Here is an 18,533-nt window from a genome sequence, read left to right as displayed (position 1 = left end):
CAGCAGCCGGGCCCCTCCTCAGGATCCAGAGTTATGCGTCGGAAACGCGGTTTGTCTGGCTGCAGGATTTACTTGCTCAATTACCTATTTAATTAAGTTAGTTTAAAAATGCTCTTTTAGGGGGGCCATGTCTCGTTTGTCTTTTATTTCAAATCTTCCTATCACTTGACAGTTTGCATGCTCCGTAGGAGGGCTGTTGGCCAATGAAAGGGCACAGGGCATTTCTGTAGAAACCGTGACATTTGCTCATGTGACACGTTTCTTTTAAGCAAAACAACTCGCAGACCTCCTGGCCGCCAGGGGGATCCTGACACTCAGTGGTCGCGGAGCTGGAGGCCCCACAAGGCCCAGGCACAGGTGCGCCCAGACGCAAAGAGCATCGCAGGGCTGCCATGCGGCCGGGCCACGATGGCCACCACAGCAGCAATGCCTCCACGCAGATTTACAACGTTCACGGGTCCGTCCCGTCCTACCCACGTGCGCATCCGAGTAGGTGCGTGAGGAAGCAGGCTGTGGAGATGTGATTGGGAATGACAGGCCTCTTGTTTAATCTTTCTATACACTTTAATTTTAGGAGGCACTTGCTCAAGTACCACGAGAAGAGGAGTCAGCACAGTGTGCTCTGTTCCTCTCCTCGTCCCAGCTTCCAGCTCTGTCAGCTCTTACTTCTCCTTCCCAGGTCACAGCTTCACAGCCTCTGCTTTTACCCGCAGTGGATTCGGTGTCTTCATGGCAGTCCCCACAGGAGCGGCCTCCGCGCCGGGGCCTGGCTCTATCTCGTGGCCAAGAGGTCCTTTTGGGAAGGACCCTGAGCTCCGGAGACTAGAATAGCTACTTATCCCGCTTCTGTAAATATGACGAGCCACACCCGGGGCACACTTCCTTTCCTCAGGACACTAGACATTCTCCTGGCACCACTGGCACATGACAAGGGCTAGGGCAGTTTTATTCCGTCTCTCCTGAAAATGACTGACTTTTGCCCGACTGTCTAAAAAATTCCCTCTTTAGTCTTGAATCAGAGTAACTTGATCAGTGACTGTCTCAGGTCAATGTCTATTGCTCTTTCTCAGATTTTCCTGTGATTCAGTTTCCTATTTTGCAGTGTGGATTCTTCCCTTTTAGAAAACTCTTTTTTCTTTTTCTTTCTTTCTTTCTTTCTCTCTTTCTTTCTTTCTTTTTTTTTTCTTCTTCTTTTTTTTTTTTTTTTAATAAACAGGCTTCTTAAATGCAGGCATGCAGCCTCTGTGATGCCCCCAGAGCCCCAGCCCGAGGACAGCGGCCAGGGCTGCACCCAGGGAGGCACCGCACACTGGAAATTCCCGGCTTCTCCACCCAGAGAAGCTGCGCAGCAAGTGGCAGGGTTTTTCTTTTTTATACAAATGAGAAAGTGAAAAATGTCCAATCTATGGGATCACTACCAAATAAATCAGATTTATAGCAACAGAAAAAGTCCTCAATTAGATTCTCATAACAAATACCAGAGCATGGGACATAGAGGTGTGTGTGTGTGTGTGTGTGTGTGTGTTTGTGTGTTTGCGCATTCAGGCATGTGCAGGGGCCTACAGGTGTGCAGGGGTGTGTAGGTGTGCACACATGTGTGCAGGTGTGTGCAGCTGCATGCAGGTTGCGGGTCACAGTGGAAAATGTGTCTCCAGGCTCAGTCCCTGGGTCAGGAGTTGCCTGATCACTACTGAGCCAGGACAAGGACCAGGGCTGCGTGGCCATCTATTAATTCACTGGGCAGATCAATTTCAGAAAATGGAGTTTGTTGTCTGTCTTCTGGCAGCTTCCTGTTTGGGCTTTACTATGCGCAGACCTGCTGGCCAGGCCGGCGAGGTCAAGGCAGCCCCTCCAGGGCACCTGTTCGGGGTGCCCTCTGCTTAGGCCCCGGGGCCCCGACCCTCCGCAGTGTCTGCCTCTACAAGTGGGTGTGGAACCCAGGCTTGGGGTGGGGTGAGGATTACACCAGATGGCGGAGAGGAGCCGGTGTGCAGAAGCCACCGTAATATTAGTTCCCTTTTCTTCTCACTTAGCCTCTACACCAAAGTAGTTTGGTTCAGTTGGCTAAAAACTCTGGTTTTTACTCTCTAACCAGATTTTTTTCCAAACAAATTACTGGAATTGGCCATCATGTCTTACAATTACTCTGATTTTAGTACGTATATCAATGTCTATAAAAGCCGACGTCTTCCCGTGTTCGCTTTTACCGTCGTCTTACGTGATGAAGTGTCGCCCTCTTAGGCATCTCGTTGCCCACCCCGCTTGGCCTGCGTTTCCGTGGCAGCCTGAGGCCCAGCCTCCCACCTGTGGGTCAGAGCCGGGCGCCGCCCGCACCATGGCCACCACCCGATGGACTCTCCACAGACAGGCCGGTTCTAACAGACATGGTCTCCTAACCTACAGTAACCCCGTCTCAGAGCGGAAACGCGGGCCAGAGGAATAACCCGCTGCTGGTGTCAAGGCAAGTGTTTGACTCTCGTTCAGCATCTCAGAGCCCCGCAATCAGACCCTCAGCCTCCCACCTTCTCCAGCCTGAATTCCAGCCTTATCTGCAGGTGTTCCACCCCCACACCTCTATTCTCCTATCAGTAACCCAGTCACTTTCCTGCGGCCCAGACTCTCCCAGCTCAACTCCCCTCCCCCACCGCCTCACGGGCATTTTCCAACCGCCTGTGCCCCCACATTTGGAGTCATATCAAACACCACCAGCCATAGCCGTGAAACGGGAGAATTACTTCAGGAATTCACGAGCCCAGCAGAGGCCAATCCTTGTAGATGCGCTGCAGTTCGGGCTCCTCAGGGAGTCCGGGAACTCCTACGATTTAATCTACCAAACACCCTAGAAACCTGGGACCCCCGGGACACGGACCAGGCCGGGAGACAGCCTTCGGGGCTTTGTTTTCTTCTCTGGCATGAAAGCCCTTGTAGGGCACGGACTATATCTTTGTAATTTTTTTTTTTAAACATTATCTATTAGAGAGAGAGAGAGAGAGAGAGAGAGAGAGAGAGAGAGAGAGAGAGAGACATTTGATGTTCCACTTGTCTATGCATTCATTGGTTGATTCTTGTATGTGCCCTGACCAGAGATCGAACCCACAGCTGCGGCCTATCTGAGGGTGCTCCACTGAACCGCCAGGCAGGGGCCATTGCTTTCTGGCTGCACTTCCTTGGCTGCAGAGGAAGCTCACCAGGCAGGCTGTTGGCCAGCTGCTACGTGAAGGCGCCGCTGAAGAGGAACGAGGGTCGTGCCCCTTCCAGGGACGTCGCTGTCGGTGAGACTTAACCTCCAAACCGACAGCCGCGTCCCGTGACCGCTGGCCGCCTCCTCTCCCCACGCCCGTCTGTTTTAGAAAAGGCGATTATTACTAAGTCCTAGAGCTCTGAGGCATTCATTATACCACCGTGTCTTTTTTTTTTTTTTTTTTTAACAACAGCCCTCTGCTGAAGAGAAATAACAGGAAGAAGAAGAGGAGGAGGAGGAGGAGGAGGAGGAGGAGGAGGAGGAGGAGGAGGAGGAGGAGGAGGAGACTCAAGAAGTAATTCGGTTCCAAACTAAACATGAATTCACTGTGTACATGCTGCGAAAGGAAAAGCGGATAGGGTATGCCTTTAAACGGTATAGCTCTCCCTGCTCGCCTAGCCTTTTCAATGACAGCACCCACCCACCCCCTTTACTGTCATGGATGCTTTTCATGATTCCCTGAGAGGAAGAAAATATCCCCTGTTGCCGAACCCTGGCTTTTCACACAGCAGATGACCCTCTTGGACAGATGCAGGAACTCTCTCACTCCAAATCCAAGAGAGGGAGTTTTGACCTTTCATCTCTTTCTTGGTTTGTTTTCTTTAAATGGTGGTTGGTAAACACAGACCTCCTTTGAACGTTTTACATTCACACTCCTTTAGCTTGATTTTTTAATACAACTAACTCCCTCCCCGGGTGTGTGTGTGTGTGGCGCGCCATGTGTGGTGGCTTTACAGACTAAAATCAGTTTGGGGTAAGTGATCCCTGTGCCTAGGCCGGCATCTTCCCTGACAGAGCCTGCCTGCCTGTCGCCTTCCTTCTTTTTTTTTTTTTTTTTTTTTTTTTGTCCATTTTAGAATTTTATTTTATTTTATTTATGAATCTTTATTGTTCATATTATTACAAATGTTCCTCATTCAACCCCTTCCCACCCTCCATTGCTCTCCTCCACCAGGTTCCCACCCCACCCTTTGCCCTTTCCCCACCCCCATTGTCCTCATCTGTAGGAGCACAGTTTATGTTCAGTCTCTTCCCATGCCCCCCTATCCCCGTTTTCCCTGAGAATCGTCAGTCCACTCCCATACCATACCTCTGATTCTATTATATTCACCAGTTAATATTGTTCATCAGATTTTTTTTTAATTCCCTTGGTTTTTAGATTCACTTGTTGATGGTTACGTATTTGTTGTTCATAGTTTTTAATCTCTATTTTCTTTCTCTTCCAAAAGAACCCCCTTCAGCAATTCATATAATTCTGGTTTGGTGGTGATGAACTCCTTTAGCTTTTTTTTATTAGTGAAGCTCTTTATCTGGCCTTCGATTCTGAGTGATAGCTTTGCTGGGTAGATTATTTTTGGCTGTAGGTTCTTGCTATTCATCACCTTGAGTATTTCTTGCCATTCCCGTCTGGCCTGCATGGTTTCTGTTGAGAAATCAGCTGACAATCGTATGGGTGCTCCTTTATAGGTAACTACCTGCTTTGCTCTTGCTGCTTTTAATATTCTCTCTTTCTCTTTTGCTCTTGGAATTTTAATTATGATTTGTCTTGGTGTGGTCTTTTTTGGATTCCTTTTGTTTGGAGTTCTGTGTGCTTCCTGGACTTGTAAGTCTAATTCTTTCACCAGGTGGGGGAAATTTTCTGTCACTATTTCTTTCAGTATGTTTTCAATATCTTGCTCTCTCTCATCTTCTGGGACCCCCATAATTCTGATGTTGGTTCGCTTGAAGTTGTCCCAGAGGTTTCTTACATTATCTTCAACTTTCCGGATTCTCTTGCCTTCTTGCTTCTGTGGAGGAGTGTCTTCTGGCTCTTTATGTTCCAAATCTTTGACTTGATTCTTGCGATCTTCCATTCTGTTTTTAGGACTCTGTATAATATTTTTTATTTCAGACAATGTATTCTTTATTTCTTGTTGACCCCTTATTAGTTCTTGTTGATCCCTTTTCATCTCCTCATAGGTCTCGTCGACCTTTTCTAGGAAATTCTTGAAAAACCTTATAAGTGTGGTTTTGAACTCTATATCCAGTCTCTTCTTTTCCTCCATTTCTTTTGTATGTGCTCTATTTCCTTGTCTTGGCATTTTCACAGCTTCCCTTAGTTGGTAGGGTGACTTTGTGTGCTAAGGTGTCCTATATGGTTCAGTGAGTCAGCCTCCCAGTTACCTGAGGTGGACAGTCTTGGTGTAGCCCTTTGTGGGCTGTGTGTGCAGTCTTGTTGTTAAGCCTTGCTTGTTGTTGGTATCACTGGAAAGCGTTTATCTCCAAGCCAATTGGCTATGAGGATCAGAGGTGCCTCAGCTAGGAGGGTTTCTATATTCTGCTTGGATGGGCGGATTCTCGGGGTGACACAGCTAAGCTTTGTTGAAGGCGAGCACCTCTTTGGTATAGGCGCAGACAAGCTTTAGATTCCTGTCTGCCCCTCCCTAGGAAAGTCCTATTGGCAGCAAATGAGGAAGCTAGCCACTGGAAGGGCTTCTGTGCTCCGCCTGGATGGTCTCTGGTGGTGCAGACAAGCTTTATTCAGCCCCTCCCTACGAGGGTCTGGTTTCTGAGTCCCACAGTAATGGCTGCTGGCTTCACACACCTCCGAGAAATCCTCACCCACTGCCCGACAGTCTGGCCTCTCTCTATGTGGGGCTGTCTATCAGCGCAATAGGGTGGTTTTGGTTTCCTCCCGAACAAGAAAGCAGCTGCGCATTAGCTGTCCGCCCTCTATGCGCGCAGGGAGTAAGCTGGTAGCGAACTCGGCCCGCCCTCTCCGCAAGCAAGCCGGCAGCGAACTCTGCGGCTGCCTTTTCGCGCGCACAGTTCTCCGCACCTTCACAGTTCCTGAGGTTCAGCGCGCCTTCTCTCTCCTTCCCAGATGGTAGAGCCTCCCCTCAGCCAGCCGTCCGGCGCCTCAGGGTGATGTTTCCCCTGTTTTTCAGTTCTAAATTCAAACTTGTTGTGGTGGGCTGCATTCGGGTGTCTGCCCTATGCCGCCATCTTGTTGAGTCCCACCGTGTCTTTTTTGAAGAGGAAAGGATGTTTGCGAGTCTTACGTATAATTTAAAAATGGATGAAAACAGCAGTGCGGCCCTGGAAAGCTGGAGGGGCCCTGCACAGCTAGTCCCGGGAGCCGCCAGGCCCAGGCCTTGTGCTCTGGGCCAGGCCCCCCTCCGGGAGCCCCGTGGAGCCCGAGAGGCGCCGGGGGCTCGGCCCGGAGAGGGACTCCAGCACGGACAAGGGGTCAGTCACACCCCTGTGCTGTTACTGTTTGGTTCAAGTCTCTTGTAAAGTGGCCTCCAAGCAGACCAGCCCAGCTTCCCTCTCCTGCCCCTGCAGGGCTGAGTCAGAGCTCCCTGTCACTCAGGCAGCTGGAGCAGATGAGTGCTCTGACCACACGCACACCCAGTTCTGCACACACATGAACACTAGGACTCCGCAAGGCTTGTCTGGCAACCTTCCTTTCCTCTCTGCCTAATCACCGGAACCTTATGTGCTTCTTACAAGTGGTTTGAAAACAATATGCTGAGGCCTGGCCAGTGTGGCTCAGTGGTTGAGCATGGACCCATGAACCAGGAGGTTTAGGTTTGATTCCCAGTCAGAGCATATGTCCAAGTTGTGGGCTCCATTCTCAATAGGGGTGTGCAAGGGGCAGCAAATTGATGTTTATCTCTCATCATTGATGTTTTCCTCCCTCTCCCTTCCTCTGAAATCAATAAAAAAACAAAAACAATATGTGCACATCAGACACTTCTTTTCTTTAAAGATTAGAGGACTTATCTTTGCCAAGTTAGCTTATCTTTTCTAGAAAGTGTCTGCTTGTGATGCTGGATCCCCACTCTTAGTTATCCATCATTGTATGTGCGTGTGGTATGCAAAAGCACATAAATCCCGAAGTCCTTCACTTCTCTCCGATAGGCGGCTGGGCAGGTGGCTGGGGTTCTCTCAGATGCAGCAGGTGCACTGCATTCACATTACTCACAACCAACAGCCGAGACACAGCCAGGAGGCAGGTGTGCTATGTCCGATGGAGCTGTGAGCAAACAGGCCTGGCCTTGGGTCCTCACTCCGCTCAGAGAGGACATGCTAGTGAACCATGGACGCAGACCTCCTGTCCTCTGTCCTGAGGGCGCAGGAGGGTCAGGTTAGGCCCGGCCTCTGGGCCTCGGCTCCAGCCCAGGACATGAACCCCTCATCGTGTTTGACTGACCTTCTCAGCACTCATGACCCAGCTTCGTGTCACATTGGTATTCCTGGGAGCCGCAAAGAGCCGGTTGGAACGGATTCACACATAGTTGTGCAAGAATGTTGGAAATACACTATTCGGAGGAGGACAGAGAGACTCAGGGGGTGCAAAGACAAGCGGCTTTGGAGGACGTAGAGGCCCGAACATGGGCTCTGCGGGAGGACTCCGGGTCCTTCCCGCCACCAGAGGGCGTTCTGCGTGTGCGGCCGTGTGCAGCCGTGTGCACTGCACTAAGAAGGTTCACCTTCAGGTCTGCGTCTGCAGCCTTCCCTCCTCCCCCAGCTGGAGCCGCGGGCGGTTCCTCTTGGCATTCCTTGGTGAGCTGCCAATGCCTGGCTGTGTATCCTGAAGACATTTCTGTATTTGAGTTTAAATTTGCATTTCTCAGCCCATTTGAAAGTTTGACTGAAAACTAAATAGAATTTATTCAAATGACTTCGCTCAGAAGCTCTCATGCTGCCAGGTCCATTAATTTTTTCTGCCTCAATTTATGCGACTTTTGATCCGAGACTCCTCAGTCCCCCACCTCCTCACATAACGCAGGACGGGACTAGGAGCTGGGATCATATTTGTTATTTGTAGCCAGCAGCATTGGTTGGCATCTGGGAGTTTTTCCTGGCTGTTTCCATCGCCCGTGAAAGGAGAGGGTGCGTCTCTGGTGGGCGGCTGGGCCTCCTCTGGCTCTGACAGGTCAGACCACCCACAGGGACTGACCTCAGGCCCTCAGCACCCCCTCCCCAAAGCTGCCTGCAAAGTCACCTCCACCTTCCTCTTTGTAGTCTGGATCCTTACAGATTTCTTGCTTTTTCTAGAATAATCTGGAAGTTTTAAAGCACCTTCTTATGGACACTTCCAGGACTGATTTTATAAGTATGTTTCAAAATGAGTGAGTTGCTGTTTTTAAGAATAAAAATGCTGCACCATGTGATTTATTTGATAAGGTTTTGAAGATATTGTAGCTTAGAGAGCGTCTCCGGAGAGGGGGGCTGGGAGGTGTCAAGGGCAGAAAGTTTGGTTTCACAAGAGAAGCACGTTGTGGGGACCCACAGTCCAGCGCGGAGCCTGCAGTTCACCCCCAACGATCACAGCGACACTAATGGTGATGGTGGGGGGTGGGGGTGAGGGGCGGGCTGTGGCAGAGGTGGCGGAGGTTTCACAGGTGCACACTTATCTAACCTCACCGAGTTGTCTACAATAAACATGTACAGCTTTTCATGTCGACCAGACCTCAATCCCTTGGTTTCAAAACAGATAATTTCCATTTGCAGAGAGTGTGCTTCCTGGTTCTGACATTCTCCCACATACAACTCATTTATTTCTCCAAGCAACGGCACACAGTGGCACGGCCTTGCACTTTATAAATGAGAGCCCCGGGTCTCCACAGCACCTGCAGGCCGGCCGGCCGCTGGCTATTTGTAAGCGCCAGAGCCAAGTCTGGGAAACTCTGTCAGTGGAAGCTGGGAAACTGGGGAGAGGGCACAGTTCTCCAGACTGAAGCTCTTAGCTTTTTATTGTTTGTTTTATGCCATAGATCCCTGGGCAATCTGGTGATGTCTTTATCCAAATAACATCTATAGATATGCAGACTAAAAGCAGGCAGGATTCCAAAGTACTGTTAGCAGGTATCTGAGGATGTGCGACACGTGCTTCTGCTAGGCAGCGGACACCGGGCTGAGGGGAGGGCAGCCTCCTGCGTGGTTTGGAAACAGGGAGAACAGAGCTATTTCAGACACCTGCAGGCCTGCACCAGCATCCGAATATACTGCCTTCCTACTGGCGACAAAGCACCTGCCTGCATCATGGAAGGAAGGCAAACTTCACGCGGAGAATCCTGAACACGGAGATGAACTGTCTCCTGGTCCAAGCTCACTGACCCTGAGGTCCGGCCCTGGAGGAAGACCTGCTCTGGGCTGGGGCGGGGACCGCCCTCCCCTGCGTCCCTCGGCAGCCTTCCCGCACCCCTTCCCGCACCCCTTCCCGGTGGGATCCGCTCACCCTCCAGGGTCTCGCACTGGACCAGGTTGAGGTAGTCCTGCTGGGTCAGGAGGCCGGCCTTGCAGCCTCGCACCAGCCCCTCCAGGTAGCCATGGTCCACATTGAAGCTCAGCTCGGCGCTTCCCAGCATGGGGCCGGTCCCAGGGGCGGCAGTGGGTTGGGGTAGCTCGTCCGGGAGCCTCAGAGCCGCCGTCTGGGCACGCGCTGGCGGCACAGGAGTCACAGGCGCCTCCTGCCCTGACAGCGGGTCTTTGTGACTGGTTTTCTCCGTGTCAGTGCCTTTGAGCAGAGGCAGTGGTGTTGATGGCAACAGTGAATAAGCTGATGACCCATCAGCCCAGGAGGCCTCTTGAGGGGTGGGGGTAAGGGGGCGGGGCGGGCCCCAGCTTTTCCAGGAAAGGGGAAACACCTGAATGTTTTGTAAACATCCCTCCCCCCAGCAGAGCTTTGGAATGTAAAGGACATCTGTTCTCAATTTCTTCAGGACTAGCAATGTGAAGAAAGAGATGGCCTTTTAAAAATTGATTTGAGAGAGAAAGGGTGAGATATGATGGATCAAGCTCACAATCAATGGGGAATTGAACTGTGACCTCCAGCTTCATCGGTTGACACCCAACCACTGAGCCATATCAGCCAGGCAAAGGCCTTTTTTAAAAAAAAAAATCCTCACCCAAAGAGTGAGGGTATTTATTTTTCCCATTCATTTTTAGTGAGTGGGAGGTGAGGGAGAGACAGAGAGAAAAATCTATTTGAGAGACACACAATGATTGGTTGACTTCCACACCTGCCCCAACTGGGGGTCTGGAATGGAATGGAACCTGCAACCTAGGTATGTGCCCTTGACTAAGGTGACCAGATGTCCAGCTTTTGGCAGGACAGTCCCAATTTTTTACAATTTGTCTCACCTCCCGAGGTGTTTTAAAAAAGTCCAAAAGATTTAAAAGACTCTTTCCAAAAATCGGAACTTTTTTAAAACGCCGTGGGACGCAGGACAAATTTTTAAAAATTGGGACTATCCCGCCAAAAGCGGGACGTCTGGTCACCTTACCCTTGACCCCTTGACAGGGAATGGAACTGGCACACAGGCTGACACTCTCTCCTCTGAGCCACCCTGCCAGGGTAGAGAGGGCCTCTCTTTTAACTTTTTAAATATGCTTTTATTGATTTTAGATAGAGGAAGGGGGAGGTAGAAACATCAATGGTGAGAGGAGATCATTGATTGGCTGCCTCCTGCATGCCCCCTACTGGGGTTTGAGCCTGCAACCTGGACATGCGGCCTGATGGGGAATTAGGAGCAGGCAGACTGAAGAATCCTAATCCAGATCTTCCTGTTTGTTAGTGTTGGTTTTAAATTTCTTTGTTACGAGACATTTCAGACCTACAAAAGGAAACAACACCAGACTAACCCACAAAGCCGCCGCCCAGCTTCTGGCTCAGGCCGCCTCGGTCGGATTCGGGCATCAGCAGGCTTTCTCCGGAAAGCTCAGTCTCTGTGGCACCTGTCCACTTGCCACATGTCAAAGAATGAGCGAGACTGTTCCAATAAAACTTTATTTACAAAAACTGGTGGTGGCCACACTTGGCCTCTGAGTCATAGTTTGTGAACCCCTGAATAAGTGCCCTCCTCCTCCCCACCTTGAATAATTGTCAAGTAACACCAAGATATCCTATTGTTTTATCCATAACCATTTCAGTAGGTGTCTCTAAAAGATAAAGATTCTTCTGCAATGTAATCACAATTCTATTGCAATCAAGTTATTCCTTATAATATTAAAAATACCATCAACGTTCAAACTTCTTCGACATAAATTTTGTTGGTTTTACGCTTGGTTGCAGATGTGAGCTTGGGTTTATATGTCCCTTCTCGTCCTTGCCTGGACGCCTCTCCGCCCACCTGCCTCTTGCTGTTGAAGTGACTGGGTCATTCTTCCCCCGTTCCCCACGGTTTGGAATGTGCTGAGTCCGTCTTGAGGTGTCATGTAACTTACTGCTCTGTTGCCTCTAATTCGGATAAGACAGGAAGTGGGATCCCTTTATGCTGGGTAGTTTTCCAAGAACCCTTCCCATCCGTGCGAAGACCTGCCCAGGTGTGTGTACGTCCTGCCTTCGCTCTGACATGCTAATGCCAGCTCTGTGAGGACCAGACGCAGGTTCATTGCAGGTGACAAGGTGCTTTGCTTTAGTTTCCCATTCGTCATTTATCAGCTGGAATATGTCTATGTACAGAAAGAAAATTCTCAACATCAACTCTTGGTTACCCTAGTTTACAGTCAAATAAGAAAGGCAGGTCCTGACCAGTGAGCTCAGTGGTTTGAGCACATGGAAGGACTCCAGATTGATCCCCATAAAAGGCACTACCTGGGTTGTAGGTTCAATTCCTGGCCCCTATTGGGGCACGTGCAGGAGGCAACCAATTGATATCTCTCTCGAACTGATATTTCTCTCTCTCTCCCTTCCTCCTCTCTCCCTTCCTCCTACCCACTCTCCCTAAAAATCAATAGAAAAATATTCTCGGATGAGGAAAAAAAGAAAGGCTGATAAATGCGTCATTAGTTCTGTTCCTCACCACTTTCCAGATAACGAGTTGGTGCCTTTGCATCCTCTGAAAGTGACCAATAATGTTCTTAGGTAAAAGTCATCATTAAATTCTGCGTTTAAATACAGCACGTGCTTCTGACGTGACTCTGGTCGTGGTTCCAGTCTCGCTGTGTACGATTCTGCCCAGACCTTGGATGGCATTTCTCTGCCTTCTCCTGGCCTGCTGAGAGACTCCGTAGGCGGCAGGAAGGGCCCAGGAGACTGACCGGTGGGTCAGACCGACTGGCTTCCGCAACCTCGGTACTGGGTTCTGGCTGGGAAAGCATTCGGAGTAAGACCCGAACTGTAAGGTAAATCAGAGGCAGAAGAAGTAATTTCTAGAAGAAATGGGCTTAGCAAACAAGTTCAAGAGGTAAAGGAAGGGGTTTTGGAGCTTGGGAGTGAGGATGGGGAAGAGGGAGGAGGAAAAGGGGAGGGAGAGGGAGAGGGAGGAAGGGAAAGAGAAAGGCCTCAATAGAACGGTCAGCTGCTTCCCGTGTGTCCTTCCAGGGCTGTGGTCTCTGATTGACTGGCTGGCACCTGGGCAGGGGTCACTGTCCACGGTGGCTGCTCCTGACGTCAGCCGGGGCTGCTGCTGCTGCTTCTCTGCGCCTGGAGCTGACATACAACCAAGGCCTGGATGTTATCTCTAGGGAGGGAGGGTCAGGGGACCGAACCACAGGACCTGCCATATGCTAGGGAGGAAAGGTCACCCTGGGGGCGAGGTCCCCCTACAATGGCTTGTCCATCCTGGTGACCTTCTGTACCAGGTACAGTGTCCTTACTCTGCTCTTTTCTGAACAGCCGACCATGGACTAGTATCTGCCTCGTGGGGGCTGGGTGAGCCCACGGGGCGGGAGGCCGGTGGGCACGCTGCAGCAGGTGCTGGGGCAGGCTCCCTCAGCACCGCAGGGCTTGGGTGCTGGGCCAAGATCACCTTTCCTCACCTTCTCCAGCACTTAGCTTTTCCTAAGAGAACGGAGCACACCTCCGCCACCAGCCCAGGGAAGCCCGGCCAGAGAACCGGTCAAAGCACATGAACCAACTCCTGTGCGTGTTTAAGAAACCCCAGCTGGATCCGAGTGGGTTCAGTGAGGAAACCAGAAAGCAGGGGCGGCTCAGGCTGGCGCTCCAGGCAAACCTGGGTGCCTCCCTCCCCAGTTCTCGTTCCTGGGCGGGGGGGTTCGGGGGTTGGGGGGGGGGGTGCTACACCTGCTTTCCCTTGCTCCTCACAGCCCGGAGCTGCGGATGGTCCTGAATCGCGGCTTCCGGACCTTCGGCAGGAGGGTGCTGAGGTGTGAGGTGAGGATGGCCTGGGCACCTTGCTGACCTGGGAGAATTTTCAGTCTGAAGGCCCCTTAACGACTTCTTCTTCCCGAAGAGAGGGCAGCGCACTCAGGTGCTGGCTGTGAACTTGAGCCGCCAGTGGCTGGCCATGCGCTGTGTGCCCGATGATTCACTTTTGTACTTTACAAGGTAATAGTTTCGCTTTTATGCGGTATTCATATTCATTGTCCCCGGCCTGGGATAGTACACGTCTCCTTGTTCTTCAGCGACCTGTTTATTCTGGAAACAAAACCTGCTCTAACAGCAACAGTTCTTAATTCTATCAGGAAAGAATCAGTCGCCACTCATAATATTTACCCAGGTATCGCTATAAAGAGCAGGCAAAGCGTTCAGAACCCTCGCATGACTGTTTATTTCATAAGCTTGAGGTTGTTAATTAGTATTCCTGAGGCAGCCCAGTAAGAAGGTAGAAAAATCCCTTGGCAGGTGGGTGGGGAAGCCAGGGCAGACAGCTGAGGCAGAGCGGCGGCACAATTTCCAGCCGATACAGAAGGTCACCTCCCTAGAGGCAACATCTAGGCCTCAGGTGCACTTCTGCTCCAGGCCCAGAGGCCAGGTGCGCCTCCCTGGTGCTGGCCATTGGCGGAGACCACAGCCTTGAAAGGGCATCTGGAAAGCTGATGAATATCCCACTGTATTTTATATTTTGTTCTGTCTTTATTGTTTTATTTTCTGCTCAACTGAGACCCCTCAACTCTCAGCCTTTAAAACACTCAAAACAAAGGCCCCTGGACCATGCCCCTGCCTTTCTCCTCTCCTTCTCTTCCCCCTCAGGCCTGCACCTCCTAAGCTCCAGGGCCCAGGAGACTGCAATAGGGGGAGAAATGGGCAGTCTCAGCAGGTCCCAGTTAACCCCAGCCTGTCTCCAAGGCACCCTTCTCCGACTTCCCCGTGAAGGCCCTGAAAGCCAGCCCCTGCTCAGCCCCATGACCATCTGACAGCAGCGTGCCATCTGACACTCTCCCCCCTAGCCTCCTGAGCCACAGCAGCCCTGCCTAGGCCCTGCTGCGTCTTCTGTCCCCCGCCCTCCCTGTTCCCAGTCCCAGCTCTAATAAATGTGTGCTCAAGGCCACGTGGACTCATATTGTGTAAACCTTTCTATACGAATTCAATAGCCCACACACTACCAGCGGCTCGGGCCGACTCTGCATTCTGCTTCCCTTTCCGGTAACACTTTTATCCAAATTTCATATTCTGACTTGCGGAGAAATGAATAATTGCCCGAGCAAGCAAGATGATTACTTATTCCTGTATTTTATATTTTGTTCTCTCTTTGTTTTATTTTTTGCTCAACTGAGCAAACCATGCTTTTTGCAAAAATCCAGCCATTACAGAAATATATGAGGTGGGTGCCCTTTGGTACCAACCTGAAGAGAGAACACCGATGGCCATTTGGGTGAACATTGAACAGGTGACTGAAGCTCCAAGATATTGGATGCTCCTGGTACCAGCACTCATTTTTCAAAAGGTCATTTTGTTTTGGGCCACAAGAGGTCACCACAACATCATAGCAACTGTCTTTTGCTTCATCTTAATGGACATTTTTCACTTGGGAAATGCCACATCAGAGTTTAAATGGGGCTTCCAGGTGCTTATGTCAGAGACTTTTTAAGACATCAGGAGCCCTGCTGCTCCCCATCTCCAAACACCGTTGGTCTCATCACCAGTGCAAGCAAGCCTTCTGCTTCCTGAACAGCAAATCGCTTCCTCTTTTCACCGGTTATTCACAGCCTGGTTTCACGACCACCTTGGTTCACAGACTTGTCACATCTCAGGATGCTCTGTGAAATGGGCGGGCGGGGGCGACAAGCCCGTGAGCAAGCCGGTTTGGGAGATGCAATAGGTAGTAAGTAGGTCCCCCTTGGATATGGAGTGAGCATCATTAAGGTCTCTGAGAAGTCCTTGGCTAACCAGGAAACGGTGTTTTCCAAACACCTGATTGGACAGTGGCTGCCTCTGCTCGGGCACTTTAGGCCTTTGCAACCTGAAGTAGTAGTGTTCTTTGGAACATTGAGAAATTCTGATTTATAACATTAATTATTTTTTTTTTTTAAAAAAAAGCTTTCAAAAATATTTTTATTGATTCAGAGAAGGGAGAGGAAGGGAGAGATAGAAACATCAATGATGGGAAGAAATCTGATTGGCTGGCTCCTGCACGCCCCCTACTGGGGACCTAGCTCGCCACCGGGCATGTGCCCTTGACCTGACTTCAACCCGGACCCTTCAGTCCGCAGGCGGCGCTCTACACACTGAGCCTAACCGCTGGGGCACATTAATTACTTTTAAGGTGTCACATGCACCACACTATTCTATAAGTGTCCAACTCATTCTTTTTCTGTTCCCAAATATACGACATTAAATAAAATACGCATTTCAGTAAGGTATCTTCGGTGAACGGCTGCCTTCTGGGAGGCCACAGCTCGTGGGCGGGGCTAAGAGACCGTGCATCCAATCACAGCCGCCGGCAGCTCGGCCCGCCCACTAGCGCGGTCGGTGATTGGCCGGCCGTGCGGGCGGTGATGCGAGACGTGTGGCCGGACCCAGAGCCGGTCACCTGTCCCTGCGCGTCTGTTCGGCTGCCAGGCGGGGAGGGCTCCTCCGGGCCGTCCACGCCCGCAGAGCCGGGCTGCGGCGAGGACGCGGCGGGCCCGGCGCCGAGGACCCGGGGCACAGCCACCTGCTCCCGCGGCCCCTCGCCAGGGGGTCCTCCTGGCCCCGCAGGGAGGCGCGGCTGCGGCGGGGCGTCGCGTTCAGACCGGTCAGCACAGAGCTGGGTCCCCAACGGCATCCTCCCCGCCCGGGAGCCCCGTCCCCCGTCCTCTCCCCCCGGGGAGCCCCGTCCTCTCCCCCCGGGAGCCCCGTCCTCCCCGCCCAGGAGCCCCATCCCCTATCCTCTCCCCCCGGGGAGCCCCGTCCTCCCCGCCCGGGAGCCCCGTCCCCCATCCTCTCCCCCCGGGAGCTCCCCGCCCTGGAGCCCGCCGGTGGGGGGTAGGGTAGGGGCGGAGGCCTCGGTGAGCTCGGCGCCCACGGAACTAACTGGTTTCCCCTGGCCGCTTTTTAGGGCGGGAGCCGGAAGTGCGAAGCCAGTCCTCCCGCAGGAGGGCCAGCCTCCCGGCCCGCAACCCGGACCAGGCCGGCCAGCCTCCCGGCCCGCAGCCCTGGACAGCAGGGCGCCCCGCAGAGCCGAGGGGGGCCAGCCCGCCGTTCGTCCTGCGCCCCGAGAAGGCGAGGCGTCCTACAACGCCAGACGGTCCCTGTCCCCCACGCGGCCTCAGTGCGTTTAACAGCCTGAAGAAATCACATCTTTTAAATTCACATGTATTTTAAAACTCAGTAGCTTTACAATGCTTTCTTCGCCCCTCCAAACAGTTCCTATTTTTATTTTGATATCTTGATGGCAGAGATCCCAGGACCTGTTGCATGGTGATTGCATCAACTGAGGATGGAAACTTCCTATAGGATGTCCCTCCCAAACGTTGTACATACACTTTGAATAATTATAAAGAAAGTGCTTATTAGAATACATTTCATTTTCAAAACTTAGCTCTCAGCTGTTACAGTGTGTGTACATTTTTTGGGACACTATATTTCTGTGAGAAAGTATGAACTAAGGAAAGTAAATTACTATTGATAGGACATTCGTTATTTTATGTTGTTATAAGTATGATAAAACGTCACAGAAGGAAGATTTGTAAACAGAAAAACTTTTACACTGACAAAACGTATAATCTTGTAAAAGGAGGGGACCTCAGAGGCCATTTGATATGATGTCACACCAGCTGCAGAGGCAGGGAGGGACTGGCTTTTTGAGGCCCATCATTAATTCCCAGACACCTCCCAATATCTGAAATACCCTTTTCTAATACAGAGAAATGTGCCAAATGCAATTCCCATCAACTAGTTCTATTTCTGCAAGATACAAGGTTTTAAAAAAGTTTATTTTATTTGGTTTGCAAATTTCTCTTAAAAATTTGTTGGGAGCCAGCAGAGTTGAGGCAAGCAACTCAGTCTTAAGGAAATAGAATTAAGTTCCTTCTAGCAGAAGTTATGCGGTGCCCTGAGGGCTTGGCCAGAAGATAAGATAACCTGCAGCTTAGCATCTTCCTGCCACTTCCCCTTCCTGATCCTCCCCCCTAGATAGCCCAGCCTTGGAATGTTGCACCTTGGAATGTCACACCGCCCCTGGCAGTTAGCCAATCCTGTGTTGCCAGGTACCAAAGACCCCCCTGCATGGGCAACCCTGCCCCCCTTTGTTTCTGCTGTATAAATACAGCCATTTCAGAGAATAAAAATCGGAGCTTGATCAGAACCTTGTCTTGCTCCCATTCTTTCGCGTTCCTTGTTTGTTCATTCTCTTAGGTGGTTCCTGCGGGCCCCCGTTGTTGCCCCGCAGGCCGGGACAAAAATTGTTACAAATTAGCTTTTAAAAATATTTGAAGTGATTTTTCTTTTCTTTTTTTTCTGGAAGTTTCTTGATGGAAGAGTTCTTCAAATGCCATTAGAATTATAAAACGTATTGGAAATAACAAAGAATTCAGGAAGATCAAAGACAGTCTTATTACCTTAAAGAGAGAGAAGCCCAACTTCCGGAAGAAAGGTAAGGAATTGTAACAGAACCGTAACTCAATAATGGCAGACTGGGGCATATAAGGAAGATGTTCTGACTCCTGGCTTATGATTCATTCCACTATTTTAAAAGTGATTTGTAGTCATAACTTCAGACAAATATGAATTTACTATTATACAATTAACACGAGCTGTATTCTCAAGTGGTGTTTTTATTGTGTTGTGTTGTATTTTTCTGGAGGGAAAACCTTCCACCAGAGTACTTCTCTGTTTCTACCACTAGATGGCAGGCTCCTGAGCACAGGTAATATTAATAGGCCCTCTTGTGAAGGTGGCGAATAGGGTCAATTACAAAGTCACTAAGGAAAGGAGGCAAGAGCACACGCACACTGCAGTCTTAGAGTGAAGTGTGCAGGGCCGGTGGGCAGGCCGCAAACTTCCCTGAGGAAGAATTCCTTCTCTGAGAAATGGCGGTTTTGTTCTTTAACTGCCTGGATGAGGCCACCACTTCTGCAAGGGCAATCTCCTTTTAAAACACAGCAAACAAAACACCTGTTTGGGGTATTGATGAAGTCA

At 50.8% G+C, this 18,533-nt stretch overlaps 1 protein-coding gene across 2 annotated transcripts in view; it reads right to left on the bottom strand.

The window, feature by feature from the left end:
* ATP6V0D2 (ATPase H+ transporting V0 subunit d2) overlaps positions 1 to 9,799 on the bottom strand; it is a 33,521-nt gene extending 23,722 nt beyond the window's left edge. Inside the window, exon 1 of one of the 2 annotated variants that reach the window (XM_084864423.1) lies at positions 9,468 to 9,799. In XM_084864423.1, coding sequence (XP_084720549.1) covers positions 9,468 to 9,597 — 130 coding nt within the window. In that variant the 5' untranslated portion in view covers positions 9,598 to 9,799. The remainder of the gene's footprint in view (positions 1 to 9,467) is intronic. The other variant, XM_084864422.1, reaches the window with a different exon arrangement.
* Positions 9,800 to 18,533: the final 8,734 nt, after the last annotated feature.

The sequence above is a fragment of the Pipistrellus hanaki genome (genome assembly GCF_964339955.1).
Source record: "Pipistrellus hanaki genome assembly, chromosome: 17".
NCBI classification, from domain to species: Eukaryota; Metazoa; Chordata; class Mammalia; order Chiroptera; family Vespertilionidae; genus Pipistrellus; species Pipistrellus hanaki.
The sequence above is the reverse complement of the archived record's forward strand: the minus strand, read 5'-3'. Positions and strand labels throughout refer to the sequence as shown.